The sequence below is a fragment of the Eleutherodactylus coqui genome, chromosome 4, assembly GCF_035609145.1.
Source record: "Eleutherodactylus coqui strain aEleCoq1 chromosome 4, aEleCoq1.hap1, whole genome shotgun sequence".
NCBI classification, from domain to species: Eukaryota; Metazoa; Chordata; class Amphibia; order Anura; family Eleutherodactylidae; genus Eleutherodactylus; species Eleutherodactylus coqui.
Window position 1 is genome coordinate 302,808,998 of NC_089840.1, and position 27,553 is coordinate 302,836,550.

General features: G+C 49.2%; 1 protein-coding gene across 2 annotated transcripts in view; it reads left to right on the top strand.

Annotated features, from left to right (window-relative positions):
* CASP2 (caspase 2) overlaps positions 1-19,785 on the top strand; it is a 70,409-nt gene extending 50,624 nt beyond the window's left edge. Inside the window, exons 8-11 of one of the 2 annotated variants that reach the window (XM_066601495.1) lie at positions 3,038-3,128; positions 4,998-5,144; positions 6,765-6,874; positions 7,031-19,785. In XM_066601495.1, the coding sequence (XP_066457592.1) occupies positions 3,038-3,128; positions 4,998-5,144; positions 6,765-6,874; positions 7,031-7,159 (477 nt within the window). In that variant the 3' untranslated portion in view covers positions 7,160-19,785. The remainder of the gene's footprint in view (positions 1-3,037; positions 3,129-4,997; positions 5,145-6,764; positions 6,875-7,030) is intronic. The other variant, XM_066601496.1, reaches the window with a different exon arrangement.
* Positions 19,786-27,553: the final 7,768 nt, after the last annotated feature.

The following is a 27,553-nucleotide window of genomic DNA, read 5'->3' on the forward strand; positions in this document are numbered from 1 at the left end:
ATGATGAAGGCCGGCATGGTGATACGTCCCGGGTACATCCCTACTACATTGTCTCACTATGAAGGCCGGCACGGTGATACGACCCGGGTACATCCCTACTGCATGGTCTCACAATGAAGGCCGGCACGGTGATACGACCCGGGTACATCCCTACTGCATGGTTTCGCAATGAAGGCTGGCACTGTGATACGACCCGGGTACATCCCTACTGCATGGTTTCACAATGATGGCCGGCACGGTGATAGGACCTGGGTACATCCCTACTGCATGGTCTCATGATGAAGGCCGGCATGGTGATACGACCCGGGTACATCCCTACTGCATGGTTTTGCAATGAAGGCTGGCACGGTGATACGACCCGGGTACATCCCTACTGCATGGTCTCATGATGAAGGCCGGTATGGTGATACGACCCGGGTACATCCCTACTACATGGTCTCACTATGAAGGCCGGCACGGTGATACGACCCGGGTACATCCCTACTGCATGGTTTCGCAATGAAGGCTGGCACGGTGATACGACCCGGGTACATCCCTACTGCATGGTCTCACAATGATGGCCGGCATGGTGATACGACCTGGGTACATCCCTACTGCATGGTCTCGTGATGAAGGCCGGCATGGTGATACGACCCGGGTACATCCCTACTGCATGGTCTCACTATGAAGGCCGGCACGGTGATACGACCCCGGTACATCCCTACTGCATGGTCTCACAATGAAGGCCGGGAACGTGATACGACCCGGGTACATCCCTACTGCATGGTCTCACAGTGATGGCCAGCACGGTGATACGACCTGGGTACATCCCTACTGCATGGTCTCATGATGAAGGCCGGCATGGTGATACGACCCGGGTACATCCCAACTGCATGGTCTCATGATGAAGGCCGGCATGGTGATACGTCCCGGGTACATCCCTACTACATGGTCTCACTATGAAGGCCGGCACGGTGATACGACCCGGGTACATCCCTACTGCATGGTCTCACAATGAAGGCCGGCACGGTGATACGACCCGGGTACATCCCTACTGCATGGTTTCGCAATGAAGGCTGGCACGGTGATACGACCCGGGTACATCCCTACTGCATGGTTTCACAGTGATGGCCGGCACGGTGATACGACCTGGGTACATCCCTACTGCATGGTCTCATGATGAAGGCCGGCATGGTGATACGACCCGGGTACATCCCTACTGCATGGTTTTGCAATGAAGGCTGACACGGTGATACGACCCGGGTACATCCCTACTACATGGTCTCACTATGAAGGCCGGCACGGTGATACGACCCGGTTACATCCCTACTGCATGGTCTCACAATGAAGGCCGGGAACGTGATACGACCCGGGTACATCCCTAGTGCATGGTCTCACAGTGATGGCCGGCACGGTGATACGACCTGGGTACATCCCTACTGCATGGTCTCATGATGAAGGCCGGCATGGTGATACGACCCGGGTACATCCCTACTGCATGGTTTCGCAATGAAGGCTGGCACGGTGATACGACCCGGGTACATCCCTACTGCATGGTCTCATGATGAAGGCCGGCATGGTGATACGTCCCGGGTACATCCCTACTACATTGTCTCACTATGAAGGCCGGCACGGTGATACGACCCGGGTACATCCCTACTACATTGTCTCACTATGAAGGCCGGCACGGTGATACGACCCGGGTACATCCCTACTGCATGGTCTCACAATGAAGGCCGGCACGGTGATACGACCCGGGTACATCCCTACTGCATGGTTTCACAATGATGGCCGGCACGGTGATACGACCTGGGTACATCCCTACTGCATGGTCTCATGATGAAGGCCGGCATGGTGATACGACCCGGGTACATCCCTACTGCATGGTTTTGCAATGAAGGCTGGCACGGTGATACGAACCGGGTACATCCCTACTGCATGGTCTCATGATGAAGGCCGGTATGGTGATACGACCCGGGTACATCCCTACTACATGGTCTCACTATGAAGGCCGGCACGGTGATACGACCCGGGTACATCCCTACTGCATGGTTTCGCAATGAAGGCTGGCACGGTGATACGACCCGGGTACATCCCTACTGCATGGTCTCACAATGATGGCCGGCATGGTGATACGACCTGGGTACATCCCTACTGCATGGTCTCGTGATGAAGGCCGGCATGGTGATACGACCCGGGTACATCCCTACTGCATGGTCTCACTATGAAGGCCGGCACGGTGATACGACCCCGGTACATCCCTACTGCATGGTCTCACAATGAAGGCCGGGAACGTGATACGACCCAGGTACATCCCTACTGCATGGTCTCACAGTGATGGCCAGCACGGTGATACGACCTGGGTACATCCCTACTGCATGGTCTCGTGATGAAGGCCGGCATGGTGATACGACCCGGGTACATCCCTACTGCATGGTCTCACTATGAAGGCCGGCACGGTGATACGACCCCGGTACATCCCTACTGCATGGTCTCACAATGAAGGCCGGGAACGTGATACGACCCGGGTACATCCCAACTGCATGGTCTCATGATGAAGGCCGGCATGGTGATACGTCCCGGGTACATCCCTACTACATGGTCTCACTATGAAGGCCGGCACGGTGATACGACCCGGGTACATCCCTACTGCATGGTCTCACAATGAAGGCCGGCACGGTGATACGACCCGGGTACATCCCTACTGCATGGTTTCGCAATGAAGGCTGGCACGGTGATACGACCCGGGTACATCCCTACTGCATGGTTTCACAGTGATGGCCGGCACGGTGATACGACCTGGGTACATCCCTACTGCATGGTCTCATGATGAAGGCCGGCATGGTGATACGACCCGGGTACATCCCTACTGCATGGTTTTGCAATGAAGGCTGACACGGTGATACGACCCGGGTACATCCTGCCTACTCGGTATTATGACCTGGGTAGATCTCTACGGCACAGTCTCCCGATGAAGGCTGGGGTCCTGTGCCCACCATTGCCCCTCGGCACGCCGTATCGGTAGTCGGACGCGCCTCTATTGTTCACCATCTTCTAGTTGCAGGATGTCTTTATGAAGTTGGACAACGCTCACTGCCCGCAGCTGCAGAACAAGCCGAAGATGTTCTTCATCCAGGCGTGCCGCGGAGGTGGGTAACCGCTGGCTGTACCTCCTGTCTCCTCTCTCCTTCCTCTATATTGCTGTCCCCGCGCCCGCCCCTGAAGTGTACCGCCATCTCGGGCATCGCTGCACGCCATACGTAAGGGTCTAACCGGAGGGTAATGGAAGCACCCGACCGCTGCTGTAACCCTCACAGAAGTGAATGAGGGGTGTGCGAGCAGCGTAGCACAGTGAGCTCTGATTGGCCGAGATGAGAATACCCTCCAAGGGGCATCAAAAACCACATTAAAATCGGCACCGGGGGTCCGCAGCGGACTTCAGGCTGCACATAATGCTCCTCTCCGCTCTGCAGACTGAGAGCCGCACCCCGGCTGCCGCCGGTCAGGTGATGTGGAAGTGGGCTGCCTGTCCCCCAAGAAATACCCCCCCGCATCATCCGGCCGGCCGGCAGCGCGCAGCACTCGAAGGTGAGGCTGGAATCATCTGTAGACCGGCCGGCAGCGCGTAGCACTCGAAGGTGAGGCTGGAATCATCTGTAGACCGGCCGGCAGCGCGCAGCACTCGAAGGTGAGGTTGGAATCATCATCCGGCCGGCCGGCAGCGCGCAGCACTCGAAGGTGAGGCTGGAATCATCTGCAGACCGGCCGGCAGCGCGCAGCACTCGAAGGTGAGGCTGGAATCGTCATCCGGCCGGCAGCGCGCAGCACTCGAAGGTGAGGCTGGAATCGTCATCCGGCAGAGCGCAGCACTCGAAGGTGAGGCTGGAATCGTCATCCGGCCGGCAGCGCGCAGCACTCGAAGGTGAGGCTGGAATCATCTGCAGACCGACCGGCAGCGCGCAGCACTCAAAGGTGAGGCTGGAATCATCTGCAGACCGGCCGGCAGCGCGCAGCACTCAAAGGTGAGGCTGGAATCATCTGCAGACCGGCCGGCGCATTTTGATGAGAAATTGGATTTTCCGCTGTGGGAATGTGCAGTATTTTGGTGCCCCGAAGCACTCGAGGGGTTAATACCGCTGCAAACAAGGGGGATGGAACGGTGTAGACAGTCAGGACAAAGTATCTGTATAACGGGGGCCAGGATGGCCTACAGAGAGTAGGTGCCACCGACCACAGGGGGCCTCAGTGATGCCACCGACCACAGGGGGCCCCAGTGATGCCACCGACCACAGGGGGCCCCAGTGATGCCACCGACCACAGGGGGCCCCAGTGATGCCACCGACCACGGGGGGCCCCAGTGATGCCACCGACCACGGGGGGGCCCCAGTGATGCCACCGACCACGGGGGGGCCCCAGTGATGCCACCGACCACGGGGGGGCCCCAGTGATGCCACCGACCACGGGGGGGCCCCAGTGATGCCACCGACGAGGTCACTTCAGCTTCCACAGGCAGAGAAGGAGCAGGATGTGCGGTGGGCATCCCCCCGACGGGATCCCCTCATCTCCTGCCCACTTCCATCATATACCCCCAGGCTTCTCTACACGGCTCACGGCACCTTCCCATCACAGTCCTTCCTGAGGCTTCATGCTTCCTCCATCACCTGCAGCAGCTCCTCCCCCTTCTAGCTTCCTTTCTCCCTGCACCCTTCTTCATCCGCTGAGGGGGAGGAGCCACTGTGGGTATCTCCTCCCCCTTGAAAGATGAAGCACCGCCCATGTGCAAGTATCGCTGCTCTGCAAGTGTAGCTCATCACAGTCTGCTGTCTGGGGAGCAGAGGGGATCATTTCTTCCCCATACAATGGCGCAGTCTCCCCACCCCCTCTACCTCGAAAAGCGCGATTACCGGTTGCGGAACTACAAGGGCCACTCCTTGGCACAAACCGCACTTTCTTCAACCGCGTATTCCGCATACAAGGCGGTGGAGATGTAACGACCGTGCGCTCTATATCTACTGCAGAAGAGACGGACCGTGGCGTCGACCAGCGAGACGGCAGAGAACATGTGGCATCTCCGAGCTGCGAGCAGAGCGACGCGGGGAGAGAAGACAGGAGGGTCCGGCTGCCAAGCCAGTCTGACATGATCTGCGCCTACGCCTGTCTGAGGGGTAAGTAGCCACACTGGATCAGTATGTATGTGTGCAGTGACTCTGCCAGCAGAATAGTGAGTGCAGCTCTGGAGTATAATACAGGGTGTAACTCAGGATCAGTACAGGATAAGTAATGTATGTACACAGTGACTCCACCAGCAGAATAGTGAGTGCAGCTCTGGGGTATAATACAGGCTGTAACTCAGGATCAGTACAGGATAAGTAATGTATGTACACAGTGACTCCACCAGCAGAATAGTGAGTGCAGCTCTGGGGTATAATACAGGATGTAACTCAGGGTCAGTACAGGATAAGTAATGTATGTACACAGTGACTCCACCAGGAGAACAGTGAGCGCAGCTCTGGGGTATAATACAGGATGTAACTCAGGAGCAGTACAGGATAAGTAATGTATGTACACAGTGACTCCACCAGCAGAATAGTGAGTGCAGCTCTGGAGTATAATACAGGGTGTAACTCAGGGTCAGTACAGGATAAGTAATGTATGTGCACAGTGACTCCACCAGCAGAATAGTGAGTGCAGCTCTGGGGTATAATACAGGCTGTAACTCAGGATCAGTACAGGATAAGTAATGTATGTACACAGTGACTCCACCAGCAGAATAGTGAGTGCAGCTCTGGGGTATAATACAGGATGTAACTCAGGGTCAGTACAGGATAAGTAATGTATGTACACAGTGACTCCACCAGGAGAACAGTGAGCGCAGCTCTGGGGTATAATACAGGATGTAACTCAGGAGCAGTACAGGATAAGTAATGTATGTACACAGTGACTCCACCAGCAGAATAGTGAGTGCAGCTCTGGAGTATAATACAGGGTGTAACTCAGGGTCAGTACAGGATAAGTAATGTATGTACACAGTGACTCCACCAGCAGAATAGTGAGTGCAGCTCTGGAGTATAATACAGGATGTAACTCAGGAGCAGTACAGGATAAGTAATGTGTGTACACAGTGACTCCACCAGCAGAATAGTGAGTGCAGCTCTGGGGTATAATACAGGATGTAACTCAGGATCAGTACAGGATAAGTAATGTATGTACACAGTGACTCCACCAGCAGAATAGTGAGTGCAGCTCTGGAGTATAATACAGGATGTAACTCAGGAGCAGTACAGGATCAGTAATGTATGTACACAGTGACTCCACCAGCAGAATAGTGAGTGCAGCTCTGGGGTATAATACAGGATGTAACTCAGGATCAGTACAGGATAAGTAATGTATGTACACAGTGACTCCACCAGCAGAATAGTGAGTGCAGCTCTGGAGTATAATACAGGATGTAACTCAGGAGCAGTACAGGATAAGTAATGTATGTACACAGTGACTCCACCACCAGCAGAATAGTGAGTGCAGCTCTGGAGTATAATACAGCATGTAACTCAGGAGCAGTACAGGATAAGTAATGTATGTACACAGTGACTCCACCAGCAGAATAGTGAGTGCAGCTCTGGGGTATAATACAGGATGTAACTCAGGATCAGTACAGGATAAGTAATGTATGTACACAGTGACTCCACCAGCAGAATAGTGAGTGCAGCTCTGGAGTATAATACAGGATCAGTAATGTAGATGCATGACTGCTCCATTTCTCATGTGTTTTTTGTATCTCTATGTAGGTACTGTATCACTTCGCAACACAAAGCACGGATCGTGGTTCATTCAAGACCTTGCTGATGTGTTTTCCAAACATGCCAAGGACACACATGTAGCTGACATGCTTGTGAAGGTGAGATCTTGTCGGACATGGTATATAACGATGTCTGTGTATGCAGCGCCTGCTGCTCCTGGAGGCTCCTGACTGATAGCGTTGTGTATCAGTACTGAAGCCCTAACTCCTGGCAGCTGCCCCTGATGCCCCCTGATGTGTGCCCCCTCTTTACAGGTGAATGCCCGCATTAAGAGACGAGAGGGACACGCGCCAGGGACCGAATACGACCGCTGCAAAGAGATGTCTGAGTACAGCAGCACCCTGTGCCGGGACCTCTACCTGTTTCCCGGGTTCCCGCACTGATCGCCGACACGCCTGGCGCTTACAATCAGAAGAGATTTGCGTTATTTTCCGTATTCGCGTCTTCCGGCTCTGCGTCGCTCCTGCCATTTCCGAGCCCTTGTCTGAGTCACACCGGGCTTGTATCGGGAATACAACGGCAGGTTTTGTTTTTGAGCTTTTTGGCCTTTTTTTTTAACCCTTTTTTATACTTCTATGGAAGCAAACCCCCCATCGCCGCTCGCCCATCGCATCGGGCGCCACAAACTCCCAAACGTCTGAAGACAAATGCATTCTTTTGGTGGCATCTCTGTGAATCACCGTGTGACCTCGGCCGGATCATGGGCGTCTCTAGGAGATCTCCGCCTGAGCGGTGGAGTCGGGGACCCCCGCGGGGGTATGTGTACAGGGAAGCTCCGGTTGCACATAGATGCATCTTGTGTGGATCCCCCTTTTACCTCCCGGATGGAAGCCGCAGCAGCCGCCCTCGGACTCGTCCGCTGCAGTAAATCCTGGATGTAGAACCTTTGCTTTGAACTTCTGCTGTTCCTCTGTTGTTCTTCCTTTTATCAGCTGCTTGCATTCTCCATAACAGTCATTTCTCTTAGTGTGCTCCAGAATTATGTTTCCAGGAGGAATAACAGAGGGACGATACAAGGGTGCTCCAGAATTATGTTTCCAGGAGGAATAACAGAGGGACGATACAACAGAGCTTTAAGAAGAGACATTTCTTTTTTGCTGTTTCAATGAGAATGTACTTACTAAAGCAGAGCTGTCAGGAGAGGCCGGACCTTCTTCCATCATGCGTATTAGTTGGATATCCATTCCTGGTGGGTTGGGGGAGTGTTGGCGAAGCTGAAGGTAGCGCATGAGCGCCCAAGTGGCCCCTGAGTGCCCGCATCTAGTGTTGGGGTGTCGTATTATAGGGATCTATTAATACATGTCAACCAGGTTGGAGCTGCACAAGACGAGCTGTCACAGGATAGAATGAGTGCGGCCCCACCGAGGCCCCGTGGTGGCGGCCCCGCCGACGCCCCGTGGTGGCGGCTACTCTATCCCCTTTATTCTTCATACTTGACCCAGACGTGTTCTTCTAAGGTCCCCACAGCTCATCCTCAATGGGAGATGTCGAACTGTTGGTCAACCATGACGTTGCCTGCTGCCGGTGACCGGTGGAGCCGCCTACTTGACGCATCGTCCGTGCCAGATGCTGGACCTAAGGGGAGGTGTGTATGGGGACAGCAGCTGGCGGCGGCGCGGGGCGGCCCACTGATTCTATCCCATAAGCGCCTCTCTTGGATTCAGTATTTTGGGAAGTTTCCCCCCGCCCCCCTCCTGCCGTTTACCTCCAGATCTGTGTTACTGTATTAGGGAGCTGCCAGTCCCCGCTATGCTTTCACTAGCCACATTGCTCCCTGTGTAAGTAGGAGCGAGCCGATACATTGATGGGGATATCAGATCCTCTGTGGACAGGTAGGGCAGTGCCCCCTGATGCTGAACTACAACCCCCATCATGCCCTGCTGTGGGGTTTCTATGAGCTGGCCATATTTTTAGAATTCCTACGTGCCGGACGCGTCTCGGTCTTCCTGCTGATGGCGCTCCAGACTCAGTAAATCATTTCTATTTGCTTTTATTTGTATCTTGCACTTCATGTAATTATGATTGTCTTTTCTCGTGAGCCCCCCGGCCTGCACCCAGGCGGAGGGGGGGTCCGTTCCCAGTTCTGCTGGCAGTCTTCATCTTTGTGGGCCTCTTCATTCTTCCAAGATGGCTGCAGCGCTCCGGTCATGTGATGCACTCTGTACGTCCGTAGCAGACAACGCACGCTGCTTCCTGTCAGCTGGCCAATCACAGCCGTGTATGATGTCTTCAGCAGGAGGGCGCCGCGCACATCAGCGAGAATCACCGCAGCCAACTTCAATGTGTGAAGAGGGGCCCCTGGAGCGGCCGGCCCCCCGTAAAGAGACGGCAGCAAGTACTAATCCCCCCTCCGGGACCACTGTCACCAGTTATATCCTTTAATTCGTGTCAGACCTGTCACCGAAAGGACCAGAAATGATAAAACTTCACCTTTATTAATTAATGTTACAAATAGGCGTGTTTCAGTCCCACTAAAAGTCAAATCAAAGCCGGCTAATCAAGGTGTTAAACACTGCTCTATGCAAATGAGGGAGATGGACTAAATCCTCCCCAGGGCACCTATTGGAAGGCAACGCTTGTAATTCCCGCTCAGTGTAACAAGGCTTGTATAAAAAGTCTGACTTTGCCTTCCAGTAGGTGGCGCTGTGGAGGATTTATTCCATGCCCCTTATTTGCATATTACCCAGAGAAGCGTGCGTGGCCATTTGAGTCTCCTCACTTAGTTTATAATATAGTTGCTCTCCCTAAGGAGAAAGCCTTTCTGACCCTGGTCTGTTGGATTGGATGGTAAACCCAGTGTATATCTGTATATTTAGTCAGCACTCTTTCTCTATGCCCAGGGATGTTGTTGTGTTATTATCTCTGACCTCTAGTCAGCGACTGTCCATAGACCACCCAATGGTCAATACTGCTGTAGTATCTCTCTCTCATTTAGGTCACCACCTGTATCCAGGACACTTCAGATGACAAAACTACAAGGGTTACCCGTGTCATCTGAAACGACATTGGCCAGTCTAGACGTGGAGGCCCTGTATAGTCCGATACCCCATGAGGGGGGCCTCCACGCTCCTCAATACTATCGTGACCAGAGGGGGGTACAGTTTAGACCCCATAACCATCTGTTGATAAAACTCCTCTCGTTCGCCTCTTTGAGGGGAAGCACTTCCACCAGCTCAGGGGCACAGCTATGGGGAGCCCGTGTGCCCCCAGCTATGTAAAGCTGTACCTGGGCTGGTGGGAGGTAACATCCGAGGGGTGGGCGTCATCTGTGGACCTCTGGATTAGGTCCATAGATGATGTCCTCATCCTGCGGACGGGTTCACTTGTCCAACATCTAAATAAAAACAGCAGAGATACATTCTGTATGTATTAACTTTCCGGACCTCCGTATAGAGAAGTCTGAAGGAGGAACTCTAGAAACTACCATTTTTCGGAAAACGACTGCAACAAATGCTCTACTTCACTCTAGTAGTCCCCATCCTGTGTCCCTCAAAAAGGGAAGTCCGAAGGGGCAAATGATCAGGACCCGAAGAAACTGCTCACGGGAAACTGATTCAAGATACATTACAACAGATGGCACATCGATCTGAAGCCGGAGGCTACCCACAGGAAGTGATATTACCTGCCAGCGAAAATGCCAAACAGGATCGGGAGGAGGAACAATGGGAAAGGGGAGGGCAAGATCAGAGTGATTGGCACTTATGACGACCGGTCGGTCGAAGTGAGACAGATCCTCCAAAAATATTGGGGATCCTCCTTAAAGATAAGGATTTCGTGGACCATCTACCCGACCAACCTCTCATAACGTTTAAGAGAGGGAGGAATTTGGGTGATTGATTAGTCAGGAGTAGAGATGAGCGAGCGTACTCGGACACGCCCATTTTTCGCCTGAGCGGCACGATTTTCGAGTACTTCCGTACTCGGGTGAAAAGATTCAGGGGGCGACGTGGGTGAGTGGGGGGTTGCAGCGGGGAGAGGGAGAGAGAGAGGGCTCCCCCCTGTTCCCCACTGCTACTCCCCGCTCTGCCACGCCTCCCCCTGGCGCCACCCGAATCTTTTCACCCGAGTACGGTGAAATCGCGGTGCTCGATCGAGTAATTACTGAAAACGAGTAGGTTCACTCATCTCTAGTCAGGAGCCATCTAGTGGCACAGTGCCCATGTCATACATGGATACCAAGTGATCCTCCCAAAGGGTTTTCTAAGTGCTCAGGCTGTAAAGCGTGTCGCTATATGTGTAGAGGTTCATCAGTTACGAGTTCAGCAACAGGGAAAGCATACCCAATCAGAGAGTACATCAACTGTAAGACCAGCGGGGTAGTCTACGTGGCATCGTGCCCCTGCCCCCTCCATTATGTGGGGAAAACAACCCAACAACTGCGGAGAAGAGTTTTGGCACACAGAGGGAACATAAATGGGGGGGAGCAGACAAGTGGCAAATCACATCAGGGACAAACGGAAACCATCCAGACGCTCTTACCTTTGTGGGACTGAGGTTATTAAACCCCCTGGAAGGAGAGGCAACCTAGACCGTAAGCGGATGGATAGATAGGCTTGCATCCACCCCAAAGCTTAAATGAATGTCTCTCGTTTGCGTCATTTATTTGACAATTGCCTCCATGTGTTTTTATGAAGGAGAGTATGTAAGGAATACAATCCCTATCTGAGTAGTATTGGTGCCTAAGGCCGTTCTCACAGGAATACAATCCCTATCTGAGTAGTATTGGTGCCTAAGGCCGTTATCACAGGAATACGATCCCTATCTGAGTAGTATTGGTGCCTAAGGCCGTTATCACAGGAATACGATCCCTATCTGAGTAGTATTGGTGCCTAAGGCCGTTATCACAGGAATACAATCCCTATCTGAGTAGTATTGGTGCCTAAGGCCGTTATCACAGGAATACAATCCCTATCTGAGTAGTATTGGTGCCTAAGGCCGTTATCACAGGAATACGATCCCTATCTGAGTAGTATTGGTGCCTAAGGCCGTTATCACAGGAATACGATCCCTATCTGAGTAGTATTGGTGCCTAAGGCCGTTATCACAGGAATACGATCCCTATCTGAGTAGTATTGGTGCCTAAGGCCGTTATCACAGGAATACGATCCCTATCTGAGTAGTATTGGTGCCTAAGGCCGTTATCACAGGAATACAATCCCTATCTGAGTAGTATTGGTGCCTAAGGCCGTTATCACAGGAATACAATCCCTATCTGAGTAGTATTGGTGCCTAAGGCCGTTATCACAGGAATACAATCCCTATCTGAGTAGTATTGGTGCCTAAGGCTGTTATCACAGGAATACAATCCCTATCTGAGTAGTATTGGTGCCTAAGGCTGTTATCACAGGAATACAATCCCTATCTGAGCAGTATTGGTGCCTAAGGCCGTTCTCACAGGAATACAATCCCTATCTGAGTAGTATTGGTGCCTAAGGCCGTTATCACAGGAATACGATCCCTATCTGAGTAGTATTGGTGCCTAAGGCCGTTCTCACAGGAATACGATCCCTATCTGAGTAGTATTGGTGCCTAAGGCCGTTATCACAGGAATACAATCCCTATCTGAGTAGTATTGGTGCCTAAGGCCGTTATCACAGGAATACAATCCCTATCTGAGTAGTATTGGTGCCTAAGGCCGTTATCACAGGAATACAATCCCTATCTGAGTAGTATTGGTGCCTAAGGCCGTTCTCACAGGAATACAATCCCTATCTGAGTAGTATTGGTGCCTAAGGCCGTTCTCACAGGAATACAATCCCTATCTGAGTAGTATTGGTGCCTAAGGCCGTTCTCACAGGAATACAATCCCTATCTGAGTAGTATTGGTGCCTAAGGCTGTTATCACAGGAATACGATCCCTATCTGAGTAGTATTGGTGCCTAAGGCCGTTATCACAGGAATACGATCCCTATCTGAGTAGTATTGGTGCCTAAGGCCGTTATCACAGGAATACGATCCCTATCTGAGTAGTATTGGTGCCTAAGGCCGTTATCACAGGAATACGATCCCTATCTGAGTAGTATTGGCGCCTAAGGCCGTTATCACAGGAATACGATCCCTATCTGAGTAGTATTGGCGCCTAAGGCCGTTATCACAGGAATACGATCCCTATCTGAGTAGTATTGGCGCCTAAGGCCGTTATCACAGGAATACGATCCCTATCTGAGCAGTATTGGTGCCTAAGGCCATTATCACAGGAATACGATCCCTATCTGAGTAGTATTGGTGCCTAAGGCCGTTATCACAGGAATACGATCCCTATCTGAGTAGTATTGGCGCCTAAGGCCGTTATCACAGGAATACGATCCCTATCTGAGCAGTATTGGTGCCTAAGGCCATTATCACAGGAATACAATCCCTATCTGAGTAGTATTGGTGCCTAAGGCTGTTATCACAGGAGTACAATCCCTATCTGAGTAGTATTGGCGCCTAAGGCCGTTATCACAGGAATACGATCCCTATCTGAGTAGTATTGGCGCCTAAGGCCGTTATCACAGGAATACGATCCCTATCTGAGTAGTATTGGCGCCTAAGGCCGTTATCACAGGAATACGATCCCTATCTGAGCAGTATTGGTGCCTAAGGCCATTATCACAGGAATACAATCCCTATCTGAGTAGTATTGGTGCCTAAGGCCGTTATCACAGGAATACGATCCCTATCTGAGTAGTATTGGCGCCTAAGGCCGTTATCACAGGAATACGATCCCTATCTGAGCAGTATTGGTGCCTAAGGCCGTTATCACAGGAATACGATCCCTATCTGAGTAGTATTGGTGCCTAAGGCCGTTATCACAGGAATACAATCCCTATCTGAGTAGTATTGGTGCCTAAGGCCGTTATCACAGGAATACAATCCCTATCTGAGTAGTATTGGTGCCTAAGGCCGTTATCACAGGAATACAATCCCTATCTGAGTAGTATTGGTGCCTAAGGCTGTTATCACAGGAATACAATCCCTATCTGAGTAGTATTGGTGCCTAAGGCTGTTATCACAGGAATACAATCCCTATCTGAGCAGTATTGGTGCCTAAGGCCGTTCTCACAGGAATACAATCCCTATCTGAGTAGTATTGGTGCCTAAGGCCGTTATCACAGGAATACGATCCCTATCTGAGTAGTATTGGTGCCTAAGGCCGTTCTCACAGGAATACGATCCCTATCTGAGTAGTATTGGTGCCTAAGGCCGTTATCACAGGAATACAATCCCTATCTGAGTAGTATTGGTGCCTAAGGCCGTTATCACAGGAATACAATCCCTATCTGAGTAGTATTGGTGCCTAAGGCCGTTATCACAGGAATACAATCCCTATCTGAGTAGTATTGGTGCCTAAGGCCGTTCTCACAGGAATACAATCCCTATCTGAGTAGTATTGGTGCCTAAGGCCGTTCTCACAGGAATACAATCCCTATCTGAGTAGTATTGGTGCCTAAGGCCGTTCTCACAGGAATACAATCCCTATCTGAGTAGTATTGGTGCCTAAGGCTGTTATCACAGGAATACGATCCCTATCTGAGTAGTATTGGTGCCTAAGGCCGTTATCACAGGAATACGATCCCTATCTGAGTAGTATTGGTGCCTAAGGCCGTTATCACAGGAATACGATCCCTATCTGAGTAGTATTGGTGCCTAAGGCCGTTATCACAGGAATACGATCCCTATCTGAGTAGTATTGGCGCCTAAGGCCGTTATCACAGGAATACGATCCCTATCTGAGTAGTATTGGCGCCTAAGGCCGTTATCACAGGAATACGATCCCTATCTGAGTAGTATTGGCGCCTAAGGCCGTTATCACAGGAATACGATCCCTATCTGAGCAGTATTGGTGCCTAAGGCCATTATCACAGGAATACGATCCCTATCTGAGTAGTATTGGTGCCTAAGGCCGTTATCACAGGAATACGATCCCTATCTGAGTAGTATTGGCGCCTAAGGCCGTTATCACAGGAATACGATCCCTATCTGAGCAGTATTGGTGCCTAAGGCCATTATCACAGGAATACAATCCCTATCTGAGTAGTATTGGTGCCTAAGGCTGTTATCACAGGAGTACAATCCCTATCTGAGTAGTATTGGTGCCTAAGGCCGTTCTCACAGGAATACGATCCCTATCTGAGTAGTATTGGTGCCTAAGGCCGTTATCACAGGAATACGATCCCTATCTGAGTAGTATTGGTGCCTAAGGCCGTTATCACAGGAATACGATCCCTATCTGAGTAGTATTGGTGCCTAAGGCCGTTATCACAGGAATACAATCCCTATCTGAGTAGTATTGGTGCCTAAGGCCGTTATCACAGGAATACGATCCCTATCTGAGTAGTATTGGTGCCTAAGGCCGTTATCACAGGAATACGATCCCTATCTGAGTAGTATTGGTGCCTAAGGCCGTTATCACAGGAATACGATCCCTATCTGAGTAGTATTGGTGCCTAAGGCCGTTATCACAGGAATACGATCCCTATCTGAGTAGTATTGGTGCCTAAGGCCGTTATCACAGGAATACGATCCCTATCTGAGTAGTATTGGTGCCTAAGGCCGTTATCACAGGAATACAATCCCTATCTGAGTAGTATTGGTGCCTAAGGCCGTTATCACAGGAATACGATCCCTATCTGAGTAGTATTGGTGCCTAAGGCCGTTATCACAGGAATACAATCCCTATCTGAGTAGTATTGGTGCCTAAGGCCGTTATCACAGGAATACAATCCCTATCTGAGTAGTATTGGTGCCTAAGGCCGTTATCACAGGAATACAATCCCTATCTGAGTAGTATTGGTGCCTAAGGCTGTTATCACAGGAATACAATCCCTATCTGAGTAGTATTGGTGCCTAAGGCTGTTATCACAGGAATACAATCCCTATCTGAGCAGTATTGGTGCCTAAGGCCGTTCTCACAGGAATACAATCCCTATCTGAGTAGTATTGGTGCCTAAGGCCGTTATCACAGGAATACGATCCCTATCTGAGTAGTATTGGTGCCTAAGGCCGTTCTCACAGGAATACGATCCCTATCTGAGTAGTATTGGTGCCTAAGGCCGTTATCACAGGAATACAATCCCTATCTGAGTAGTATTGGTGCCTAAGGCCGTTATCACAGGAATACAATCCCTATCTGAGTAGTATTGGTGCCTAAGGCCGTTATCACAGGAATACAATCCCTATCTGAGTAGTATTGGTGCCTAAGGCCGTTCTCACAGGAATACAATCCCTATCTGAGTAGTATTGGTGCCTAAGGCCGTTCTCACAGGAATACAATCCCTATCTGAGTAGTATTGGTGCCTAAGGCCGTTCTCACAGGAATACGATCCCTATCTGAGTAGTATTGGTGCCTAAGGCTGTTATCACAGGAATACGATCCCTATCTGAGTAGTATTGGTGCCTAAGGCCGTTATCACAGGAATACGATCCCTATCTGAGTAGTATTGGTGCCTAAGGCCGTTATCACAGGAATACGATCCCTATCTGAGTAGTATTGGTGCCTAAGGCCGTTATCACAGGAATACGATCCCTATCTGAGTAGTATTGGCGCCTAAGGCCGTTATCACAGGAATACGATCCCTATCTGAGTAGTATTGGCGCCTAAGGCCGTTATCACAGGAATACGATCCCTATCTGAGTAGTATTGGCGCCTAAGGCCGTTATCACAGGAATACGATCCCTATCTGAGCAGTATTGGTGCCTAAGGCCATTATCACAGGAATACAATCCCTATCTGAGTAGTATTGGTGCCTAAGGCCGTTATCACAGGAATACGATCCCTATCTGAGTAGTATTGGCGCCTAAGGCCGTTATCACAGGAATACGATCCCTATCTGAGCAGTATTGGTGCCTAAGGCCATTATCACAGGAATACAATCCCTATCTGAGTAGTATTGGTGCCTAAGGCCGTTATCACAGGAGTACAATCCCTATCTGAGTAGTATTGGTGCCTAAGGCCGTTATCACAGGAATAATGCTTTCCGGATCCCATTAATATGCAGTTAGCATCAGCTAGAACATGTATGAGGTGGTACATTGAAGTGATAGATTACACCAACGTCCACTGTATATGGGGTTGATATGGCTGGTATAACAACCCCGACGTAATCGGTATAATATGTAACCCGCCGATCATTGAGGCACCCTACTGAATATACATGATAACACTGCAATAAGTAAAACCATCGAGATGGACTAAATGTTCTACTGTGCATTAAGACAACTCACTAAATGGTCTTCGAGTACCATCATCCTTTCTAGTTCTCTCCTCCATCCTCTAGGATTTGACAGCAGACTAGGAATTCCTTATATATCTATGAACAGAAATGTTTGCCTTCTGACTGCTTGGTGGGCTAGAACTGGTCTGCAAGAGTAAGTGTGTAAATGTCCTGCTTCATAGATTGAAGTGTATGTGATGCTATCCGCCGGCAAATAACAAGCATCCCAGAACGTCAGCAAGTCATGTGATCGGACGGCCGGGCTGTAATCTCGCGCGACATGCTGAGCGGCGCGTCATTGGGTCACGTGATTCTGGAGCGTCATCAAGCCATGTGACCGCGCTGCCGGTTCGGAATCTCACGCGACACCGGGTCACGAGATCGGAAGACCTAGGAGAAAATTCGCGCATGCGCAACTAGTGGTCTCGCGATATTCTAGAGACAAGGATGAGATGAAGCAGGATTGGTCTATGCAGGACGAGCCCCAGGCGGAAGTAGGCGGAGTTCCTGGTATAAGAACCTGGCAATCGGAGGTACTTACTGTCTCTGCTCATTTAACAGTGACAGCCCGGGTGGCTGGTCATGTTGGTCTAAGCTCCATCCTGATGAAACAACCGTTCTACTGGGTTGTAGAAACGCGTTGATGGGGATGGAGGGACGGCTCCCATGGGCCTAGTCTCTCTGTGGTCTTTGGTTGAATAGATAGCTGAGTGTTGTAATCAGAGCTCAGGCTATTCGTAAAGAGTCAGAGATCTTTATCACCATAGCGGGCTGGAATGCATCTAATAGCCCTTGAGATGTTAAACAGGTTGTTAACTACGATGCATAATTGGTATGGATTCCCCTTTGTAATGGGATACATATAGGAGATCAGAGATAAGCAGTCTGTAGGGGGGCTCTGGACCCAAAGAACTGTCATAACCTTATGTGGCTAAACCGCATTGCATCAAAAAGAAAACAACTGATGGAAATTAGGTCAGTAGGGAGCGGTGACACAATAGTAGGACACATATAATGGGATACATATAGGAGATCAGAGAAAAGCAGTCTGTAGGGGGTCTCGACCCAAATAAATGAGATCAGTAGGGAGCGGTGACACAATAGTAGGACACATATAATGGGATACATATAGGAGATCAGAGAAAAGCAGTCTGTAGGGGGTCTCGACCCAAATAAATGAGGTCAGTAGGGAGCGGTGACATAATAGTAGGACACCTTACTGAAAGATGGTCATTGACTCGTGCTGAGTATCCAAACGATATATCAGTGTGGGGTGCAGAAAACTGGGCGCCATCTGGATCATTGATGTGAAAGGAGCTAACGATAAAAGTAATAAATGGTGACGCCTGAAATATAATGAAAGCCATCACCACACAACATCATCGCTCCTAGGTTGCCACACGCTATATTTGATAACAGGGGTGTAAAGATCATGAGATGTGGGCGGTGCTAAAGAGTAATGTATGGACAATGATATGATGGACGGGTGTGGGCGGTGGGCGGTGTGGATCACCGATGTGGGCGGTGCTAAAGATTAATGTATGGACAATGATATGATGGACTGATGTGGGCGGTGGGCGGTGTGGCTCACCGATGTGGGCGGTGCTAAAGATTAATGTATGGACAATGATATGATGGGCGGTGGGCGATGTGGATCACCGATGTGGGCGGTGCTAAAGATTAATGTATGGACAATGATATGATGGACGGATATGGGCGGTGTGGATCACCGATGTGGGCGGTGCTAAAGATTAATGTATGGACAATGATATGATGGACGGATATTGACAATAAAGATGTCCATCATATAGCTATCACACCAATTCACCACATCTCACTGAACATCAAAGCCAATTAAGGCTATTGGATACTTTAACGTTAAATGAGAGATAGATACTACAGCAGTATTGACCATTGGGTGGTCTATGGACAGTCGCTGACTAGAGGTCAGAGACAATAACACAATAACATCCCTGGGCATAGAAAAAGTGCTGAATAGACGAATATACAAATATACACTGGGTTTACTATCTAATCCAACAGACCAGGGCTTAACAACTTGATTAGCCGGCTTTGATTTTACTTTTAGTGGGACTCTGGTCACAATAGGAATAACTGTAACACGCCTATTGTTAACATTTGAATTAATAAAGGTAAGTTTTATCATTTTTGGTCCTTTCGGTGACAGGTCCCCTCTGCGACCACAGACTCTTTACTGCTCAACTCCACTTACCAACTCCGGCGTGGCTGCAGTGAAGCCCACTATCATGTCCCGGGGAGCTGCTCTATCCATCCCAGCAAACAGCTCCTCAGACCTCAGCTTCCCATTGTGATATTGGGATGTGCAGCTATAACTTTATAGTCCCCGGCTGAAGTGTATTTCTGCTTCGGTACATGCCGCTGCGCCGAGGGAGGGGCGCTGACGTTCCATACACTTGTACACCCGCGCTGCCATTGGTCCATGCATCACATGTGACTTGGTGGCCTTTGTCTCTTTGTATCTCAGGACTTCTCGCTTCTGTCACTGCCACACTCCGTATTGTATGCGCGGATACGCCGTTGTCGCGGACCGCCAGTAACAGCCGCTCTCCGTATTATATGCTCGGATACGCCGTTGTCGCGGATTGCCAGTAACAGCCGCGCTCCGTATTGTATGCTCGGATACGCCGTTGTCGTGGACCGCCAGTAAGAGCCGCGCTCCGTATTGTATGCTCGGATATGCCATTGTCGCGGACCGCCAGTAAGAGCCGCGATGCGTCTCCGTTATAGAGGATAATTCTCTGCTGCTTCAATAAATCTTTTTGTACCTTTAACTCTTTGTAGGCTGAGCGTTATTCGCCTCTGAGCGGGTGATGAGCGTGACGGCAGCGGCTTCATTCTACAGCGGCATGGTAGTGTAGGGGGTCAAAACCAGACCGTTCAGCTGATGCTGTCTGCTTCCGAATTAGTCTTAGATATGAGTACTCAGACGACGCAAATGGACAGCCACATGCACCATGGGATTGTCATAAGCGAAGTGAAAGTTTATTCAGAGTTACAGAAGTTATAGAAGAAGTTTGCTGACGTAATGATTTAATTACTGTGCATGCCCGGGGTCGCTGGACACCTGGACATTCGTAAATGAACAATACATCTTTCAAAGACGTCTCCTACATAAACATATCAACGCTCGGGGACAGTTGTATCAAAGCAGAATATGTCTTTGGATAAGAACATGAACAGAAAAACAGACTCACATGTGAAAGTACAGATAAGACAAGTTTCAGGGTCACATAGTGGGAACAGGACAGATAAAGGGTAAGCTTGGAAGAGAAATTAAATGTATTTTTCTTATTAATTCTAAGACAAGGGAAAATCTAGAATTAACCCCTCACATTCCCCCATTTTGGACATGGAGTCAAGACAAGTACGACTCCTAGTCCATAAACACGTGATTCATATCGGCGCAGAGAAAGCTTTTTCAGTACATTTAGAAATACATGAAATTATAACCTTAATTGCTATATAAATGCATGATAAAATCATCACAACTTGTAATATACTTTGTAGGATCCCCATAAACCAACCTAAACCAGAGAACCAATTGGCAGGGTTCAAAGAACTAAATATGTTACCCCACCAGCTATCCCTGGTTTCTGAGTTTCCATTTGTCCATGCAAACAGTTCTTTCGACAGAACAGGAACAGCCAGGAAAGGAAAACTAGTGGCGGTTACTGGTGCGTGTGTACAAGTCCAACAGTCCATCTACCAGTATTTGGTGGTGTCTAACAAAGTGGTTCTGGGCATTGTCATTTTGCACCCTCTCACAAGGGCGAAGTACGGAGTGAGTCCATCAATAAACAAAATGTCCTTCATTTTTCCTTCTCATGGGGGGGGGGGGGGAAAGTAGGGCGTGAAAAGTCCATTAGTCCCAAAACAAACAACAATTCCTTCAACCTTTACCAAAGTCGGTGTGATCAGCAGGACTCGATAGGGCCCCTCGAGTCTGGGCTCTAGAGATTTCCGGACACGTCTCTTTACGAGCACCCAGTCTCCAGGTTGCAGAGAGTGTGATCCCTCTAAGTTGTCTAGGCCTGGAAGGGGAGAAAAGACTAGATTCTGCGTCACTTGTTAGCTGGTCACACAGGTGCTTTACATATCCGGCTACTGTGTCATAGCCCTGCTGTAGGACCTGTGGATGATACAACCCCAATCTTGGCATAAAGCCAAACAACACTTCTTTTAACTTAAGCGTACCATTTAGTCTTTTACCTTTGTTGGAACTCTGCGGGGTGTGAAACGCTTGTTCCACCCCAAGGGCTGACATCACCTCTCGCATCACTTTACCTGTAAAATGTGTACCTCTATCACTCTCAATTGTCTCTAGTACCCCGTATCTGCGGATTACCTCATTCATGAGCTTCTGTGTGATTACCTGCTTATTTACTTTGGTAACAGGGTAGGTCTCTCCAACCTGAAAAGAAATCAACAACAAGCACATATTCATGCTTCCCAACAAGGGGGAGCTGAGTGTAGTCAATTTGCAATCCCTGAAATGGGCAGAGTGGTCTAGGCAAGTGTTGTGTGGCAAATTTACTTCTGCCCTGTTGCTTACGGCAAAGATCATGCAAAATTGGACAAATGACGATGCAGCAGCTACAGAAAACCCAGGAGCCACCTGTCCTCATTCAAGCGTCGACATCATTGCTGCTTTGATAAGTGTGTCTTTCCGTGCATCAGCTGGGCCATCATGGGGGACAGGGACCGTGGTAGGCAAGTGCTGTTGACTGTTCGCCATACACCGTCCTGTTTCTGCTGCTCCCATATTTAGTCCATTTGTCTTTTTCTTCCTTGCTGGCTTGTAACTGTAAAGTCTTTAGCATATCAAAGTCCAAGTTCATATCAAAGTCCAAAGTTTTTATCAAAGTCCAAAGTTTAGTCAAAGTCCAAAGTTATTGTTAAATTCTTCTTTTCTTCCACGGCTTGAGGGCCGCTGCCTTTGCTGTGTGGTCTGTGATGGCGTTGCCTCTTGTTTCTCTGGTGTAGGAATTGGTGTGAGCTTTCCACTTTGTCAGGTAGAAGTAAGTAGGGCCTCCGTGAGACTCTGCACCGCTGCACCATTCTTAATTGGCTGTCCTGCTGAGGTAACAAGCTGTCTGGCCTTCCATGTTGGGCCGTAATCATGAGCTATGCCAAATGCATACCGGGAGTCAGTGTAAATGTTTGCCGTCTTGCCTTCTGCCACTCTACACGCTTCAGTGAGGGCCTGCAATTCCGCTTCTTGTCCTGAGACATGCGGAGGCATTCTGCTTTTAGGACATCTTGTTGTGTGACCACTGTAAAACCTGTTACAAACCGTCCCTCATCATTTAGGTATCTAGATCCATCCACAAACAGCTCAAACTGGGGGTTCTGCAGGGGCTTGTCTGTGACATGCGCAAACCCATCCGTTTCCTGGGCCATGAGGGCCACACAGTCATGCTGGTTTCCGATGTCAAATGCCTCCTGTTCGTCAGTCAGGGAGTTGTAAAACAACTGATCCCCTGTACTTACTCCCCCATTTGAATCTACGTCACCTAATGGAAGTAAGGTGGCTAGATTCAAGGTAGTGCACCTTTGGAATGAGATGTTCGAGGAGGAATGTACTGCGAGTTCCATTTTTATCTGTCTTGCAAGAGACAGATGTCTACGGCTTACCTGTGTCAGGATACCATGTATGTCATGTGGGGTGTAGATCACCATGGTGTGATCTAGGACAACGTTAGAACTTTTGTCCAGTAGTGCCTGGACTGCTAGAACCGCTCGGACGCATGATAGAGACCCTCTAGCCACCGCGTCAAGATGGGCACTGTAGTATGCTACAGGTCGCTTTTTTTTTGTCACCATGCATTTGTGTCAGTACAGTGGTGGCGTGTCCTGCCATCTCAGTGACGTACATTTGGAAAGGTTTGTCATAGTCTGGCAGCCCCAGTGCGGGTGCGCTGGTTATCTGTACTTTCAGCTGATGGAAGACTGACTTGGCCTGCGGGGTCAGGGCAAATGGCCGTGAGCCCAAACAGTCGTACAGAGGCTGCATGGTCATGGAGGCAGAGCGTATCCACGGCCGACAGTAAGAAACCAGTCCCAAAAAGGTGCGCAACTGAGCATGGGAGGTGGGAAGTTGCATGTCACTTACCACCTTCGTACGCTCCGGCCTCAGGCGTTTAGTACCTGGACCTAGGCAGTGGCCCAGGAACACGACGTGAGATTTGCAGAACTGAAGTTTGTCTTTGCTGGCTTTGCAGCCATTCTACTCTGATGGAGGAAACACAAAAGGCTTAGTGATGCATCGAGGCAGCTTGTCGGGTCAGAAGCACATAAAAGTAAGTCATCAACATATTACAAGGGGGCGGTGCCCTCGGGAATTGGCCAGGTGTCTAATATCAGCTTCATGCATCTGGTGAACTGGTTTTGGGCTATTCTGAGCCCCTTGTGGCAGCACTATCCAACAGTACTGCTTTCCTCTGAAAATAAATGCAAACAATTACTGACAGTCTGGCTGGCCCTTTAAACTCTTTCTCTTTAACGGGGAACAAAAGGGGTATTGGCTGGGAAGACACATTTCTTAAGGGCTTTAAGTTAACATAAAGAAAAGACAGTGTCTGCAATTGCATCTTCCTGGACATGTACCAGGGGGTACTGACGGACCAAGGGCCTAAGAGCTTGTTCCTCTGCGTGCGTAAGAGTGAGGACAGGGAGAGGTGTCGCTTGGTCTGCTGCCATCCGACAGAGGGTCGGGTGACTTTCAGACCCGGGGTGTATACGAGCCTCACCGGACGAGTGAAGTTCGATACAACATCCCAAGGGTCCCATCACGTCAGTTCTCAATATGCTTTCAGGACCTTCCAGCACAAGGAAGCGTGTGAGCATCGTGGCCCTTTAAACATTACCTCAAGCGGTTCAGTTTCTGCCAGCTGAATCGGCACTCCTGAACCCCTTGCACCGATTACCGCTAGACAATCAGGCTGGTATTCTATTTCAAATAGATTAGAACTTTGTAAAAAAAAATAAAAAATTAAAAATTTAAAAATAGCTGACCTGCAATACTTAGATCACCTATATCCCCCCCCCCCCCCCCCTTTGAACTAGGGCACTTAATTGGAAGAAGAATAGCCGGGTTCAAGGTAGTGACAACAGTGAGAAGAATGACAAGAGCACATTGTGGCTGGATTTGACGGGCCAGAAATAAGTGCTTGGGTTGCACTTGCGTGTATATGCTCCGGGTGTCATGAGGGGTGAGGACCACTAGGGGTAGTTCAATACCAACTCCGAAGATTTGTTTTACCATTGCCTGTACTGCTGCCACCGCACAAACACATGAGGGAGCTCCTCGAGCCACTGGATCCAGCCTCATGGAGTAGTATCCAAGTCGCCGTGGTTGTCCTCCGTGCCTTTGTGTCAATACTGTCGTCACATGGCCAGAAAATTCAGTACAGAAAAGAATAAAGGATAAAGTGTAAAAGGGTGAGAAATGAGCTTCAGGGGTGAGAGAGAAAAAAAAAATGATTGAAAGGCAGTCATAGAGTAGTTGCATAAGAGAGGAAACAGAGTGGACCCATGGGCGGCAGTATGAAACATGGCCCAGAAAGGTGCGGAGTCTGGCAGCAGGTGTAAGTACAGGCATGGCCGTTTGCACGTTTCTTCTACAGAACATTCTCTCAGAGGCAGTATAATTGTGGCTTGTTGGCAGGCTTCCAAATTATCAGCACACAGCGCCTACCTGCGGTGGGTGGCTGACTAACACCTGATCAGCACACAACACCTACATCACACATTTTACATTCATTACAGTCTGAACACGGGTCATTAACTCTCATCCGTTCATGCGGTTAAGTCTCATTCAAATATTAGTAAGAGTTCACACAGGACGTAACGCGTATGATGCAACTGTCCTCATCTTGCAAACAAATGCATTCAATCACTCCCACCCCTCCCTGGAATCAGTCAAACTTTGTTTGTAACACTAGAGAAGTATACCGGATTCCACAACAACCACTGTATCGCTAATATTTTCCAAAAAAAAGGAACACACATTTAGCAATCATGCACACGTCCAACCAATCACGGAACTGGCATTTACATAAAAAGCAAAAATATATCTTAAAATCCCTATATATTTTCTATTTTTAAAACCACATAATTCACATAATATATTCAACGTTATAAGAGGTATATTTCTCTGCACAGACTATCAAACACAGACGGCAGAGGAATAGTTAAACACAAAAAAAAACAAAGAAGACTAAGACGTATAACAAAGATTAAATTACATAACATCAAGACATACGAGACAAACAATATTGGTTATTTGTCGCATAATTATCCACAGATTCTGCATGAACTTGCTTTATTTCCCAAAGGAACACAAACTATAAAGGATTCCCTTTCTCTGATAACTGCCGTATCTACACTTGCCTCAATCTATCTATTCTAACATACTTTTAACCTTTGATTATCTCTGAATCTTTTCCCAAACTTGTTGGTCTAAGATTCCCAAAATTCTAACCTGCTTTTCTCAACAACTTGCTAGATTCTCTCCCCACGGCTAACTTGCTTTCTCCCGTACTATTGCCAGAACTCATAGGTAAAACGGCGGGAACCTTTAACTATCTGTTTATATATTTTATAGGCTTGCCTACAGATGTCCTTCCCTTCCCCCAATCTTATTATCTCAATGGGTGTCAGGAAAGTCTGAGACCCCATTCTAACTATGGACTTACCTCTCGATTTACCACTATTGTCCCTACTGCCGAGTCCGCAACTGGCAGGATACTATGGACTTTTAAGTCCCTTCTGCCTACGTCCGCAACGGGGCAGGATATTTGAGGGCCCTCCTGCCAAGTATTGGCAGGATATTTCTTCTTCTGCAAGTCCGCAACTGGCAGAAATACTTTTGGGCTTTTTGGTCCCTTCTGCCACGTCCGCAACGGGCAGGATATTTATTATCTTCTGCGAGTCCGCAACTGGCAGAAATACTTTTGGACTTTTCAGTCCATTCTGCCACGTCCGCATTGGGCAGGATATTCACAATCTATATTACGAATATATTACTACTATACTTACGGGGATAGAGGAAGGACCACGGCTTGCCTTGCTGGGCGGCTTTTAATAATCTTATTACAAATTACAGCTAACATTATGAGTCCGGCAAAAAGCAATACTTTCTACAGCACACAGCAGACAACATGGCAATATACACAAGGGTTCCTCCGTCTAGCACGGTTACTAAGAACACCGTAAATAACAGGCAGAAGCGTCCTATAAACATGCAGCGACTCACCTTCCCGTCGACACATGACTGAAGTCAGGGGAATCCAGATCTAGAGTGGTAAGTCAAGGGCTTACCTTACACCGGTGTTTTGTAGATCTGGGGTCCTGTGGCCTCTAGTCCGGCTGGTCGGCAGGCAGGGTCGTCAGGTATCGGCTGCAGGTAAGGAGTTAACTTCTGTCCCTCGTTGGAGCGCCAAGTATTGTGGGGGGTCACAAGGGGACCCATCAGCTGATGCTGTCTGCTTCTGAATTAGTCTTAGATGTGAGTACTCAGACGACGCAAATGGACAGCCACATGCAGCATGGGATTGTCATAAGCGAAGTGAAGGTTTATTCAGAGTTACAGAAGTTATAGAAGAAGTTTGCTGACGTAATGATTTAATTACTGCGCATGCCCGGGGTCGCTGGACACCTGGACATTCTTAAATGAACAATACATCTTTCAAAGACGTCTCGTACATAAACAATGTATCAACGCTCGGGGACAGTTGTATCAAAGCAGACTCACATGTGAAAGTACAGATAAGACAAGTTTCAGGGTCACATAGTGGGAACAGGACAGATAAAGGGTAAGCTTGGAAGAGAAATTAAATGTATTTTTCTTATTAATTCTAAGACAAGGGAAAATCTAGAATTAACCCCTCACAGTAGTAAATGCTGGATTATCAGATGGTTATAAACAAGGATCCAGAACTCACCTGTAGCAGAACACGTTTCCGGTCTTCTGGCTGCGTGACGACTGCAGTGTCTGCCGCTCCTGTCTGCAGACAGAGGGGGGCTTCACAGCGCTATTATCGAAAAAGGAAAACCGTCAAATCCATCATTACCCTTAAAGGGGGATTACAGCCTGAAGGTATTGATGACCTCCCTGATTGCACTGCATGAGACCGCCTCACTTTTCAGGACGTTCCATCACCTGCAGTACCACCTTTCACCAGCGCTAGCGCCAAATCCTTTACGTAGACAGCAATGCAATAGTGCACCAGCTTTACCGGAGCATTGATCGACACCTACCACCCCGTTATTACCCCCAGCAAGCAGCGCTGGACTTCTCCACCCATCAGATCCGCAGTAATTCGCCATGTTGTAGATCCCAGCCGGTGCTGACATCATTCTGCAGGAATACCGGCCCCTGCGGACAGGCAGCTTCTTGTAGTCTGCGCAGATTAGATGGCGGTGCTGACATGTTCTGACCGGCTGACAGGAAGGGGTCAGCGATTCATGCTGCTTGCGCCAAATTCTGACCTCCCATCAGCACATAAATCCGCATCCATCTGACCAGGAGATGTTTCT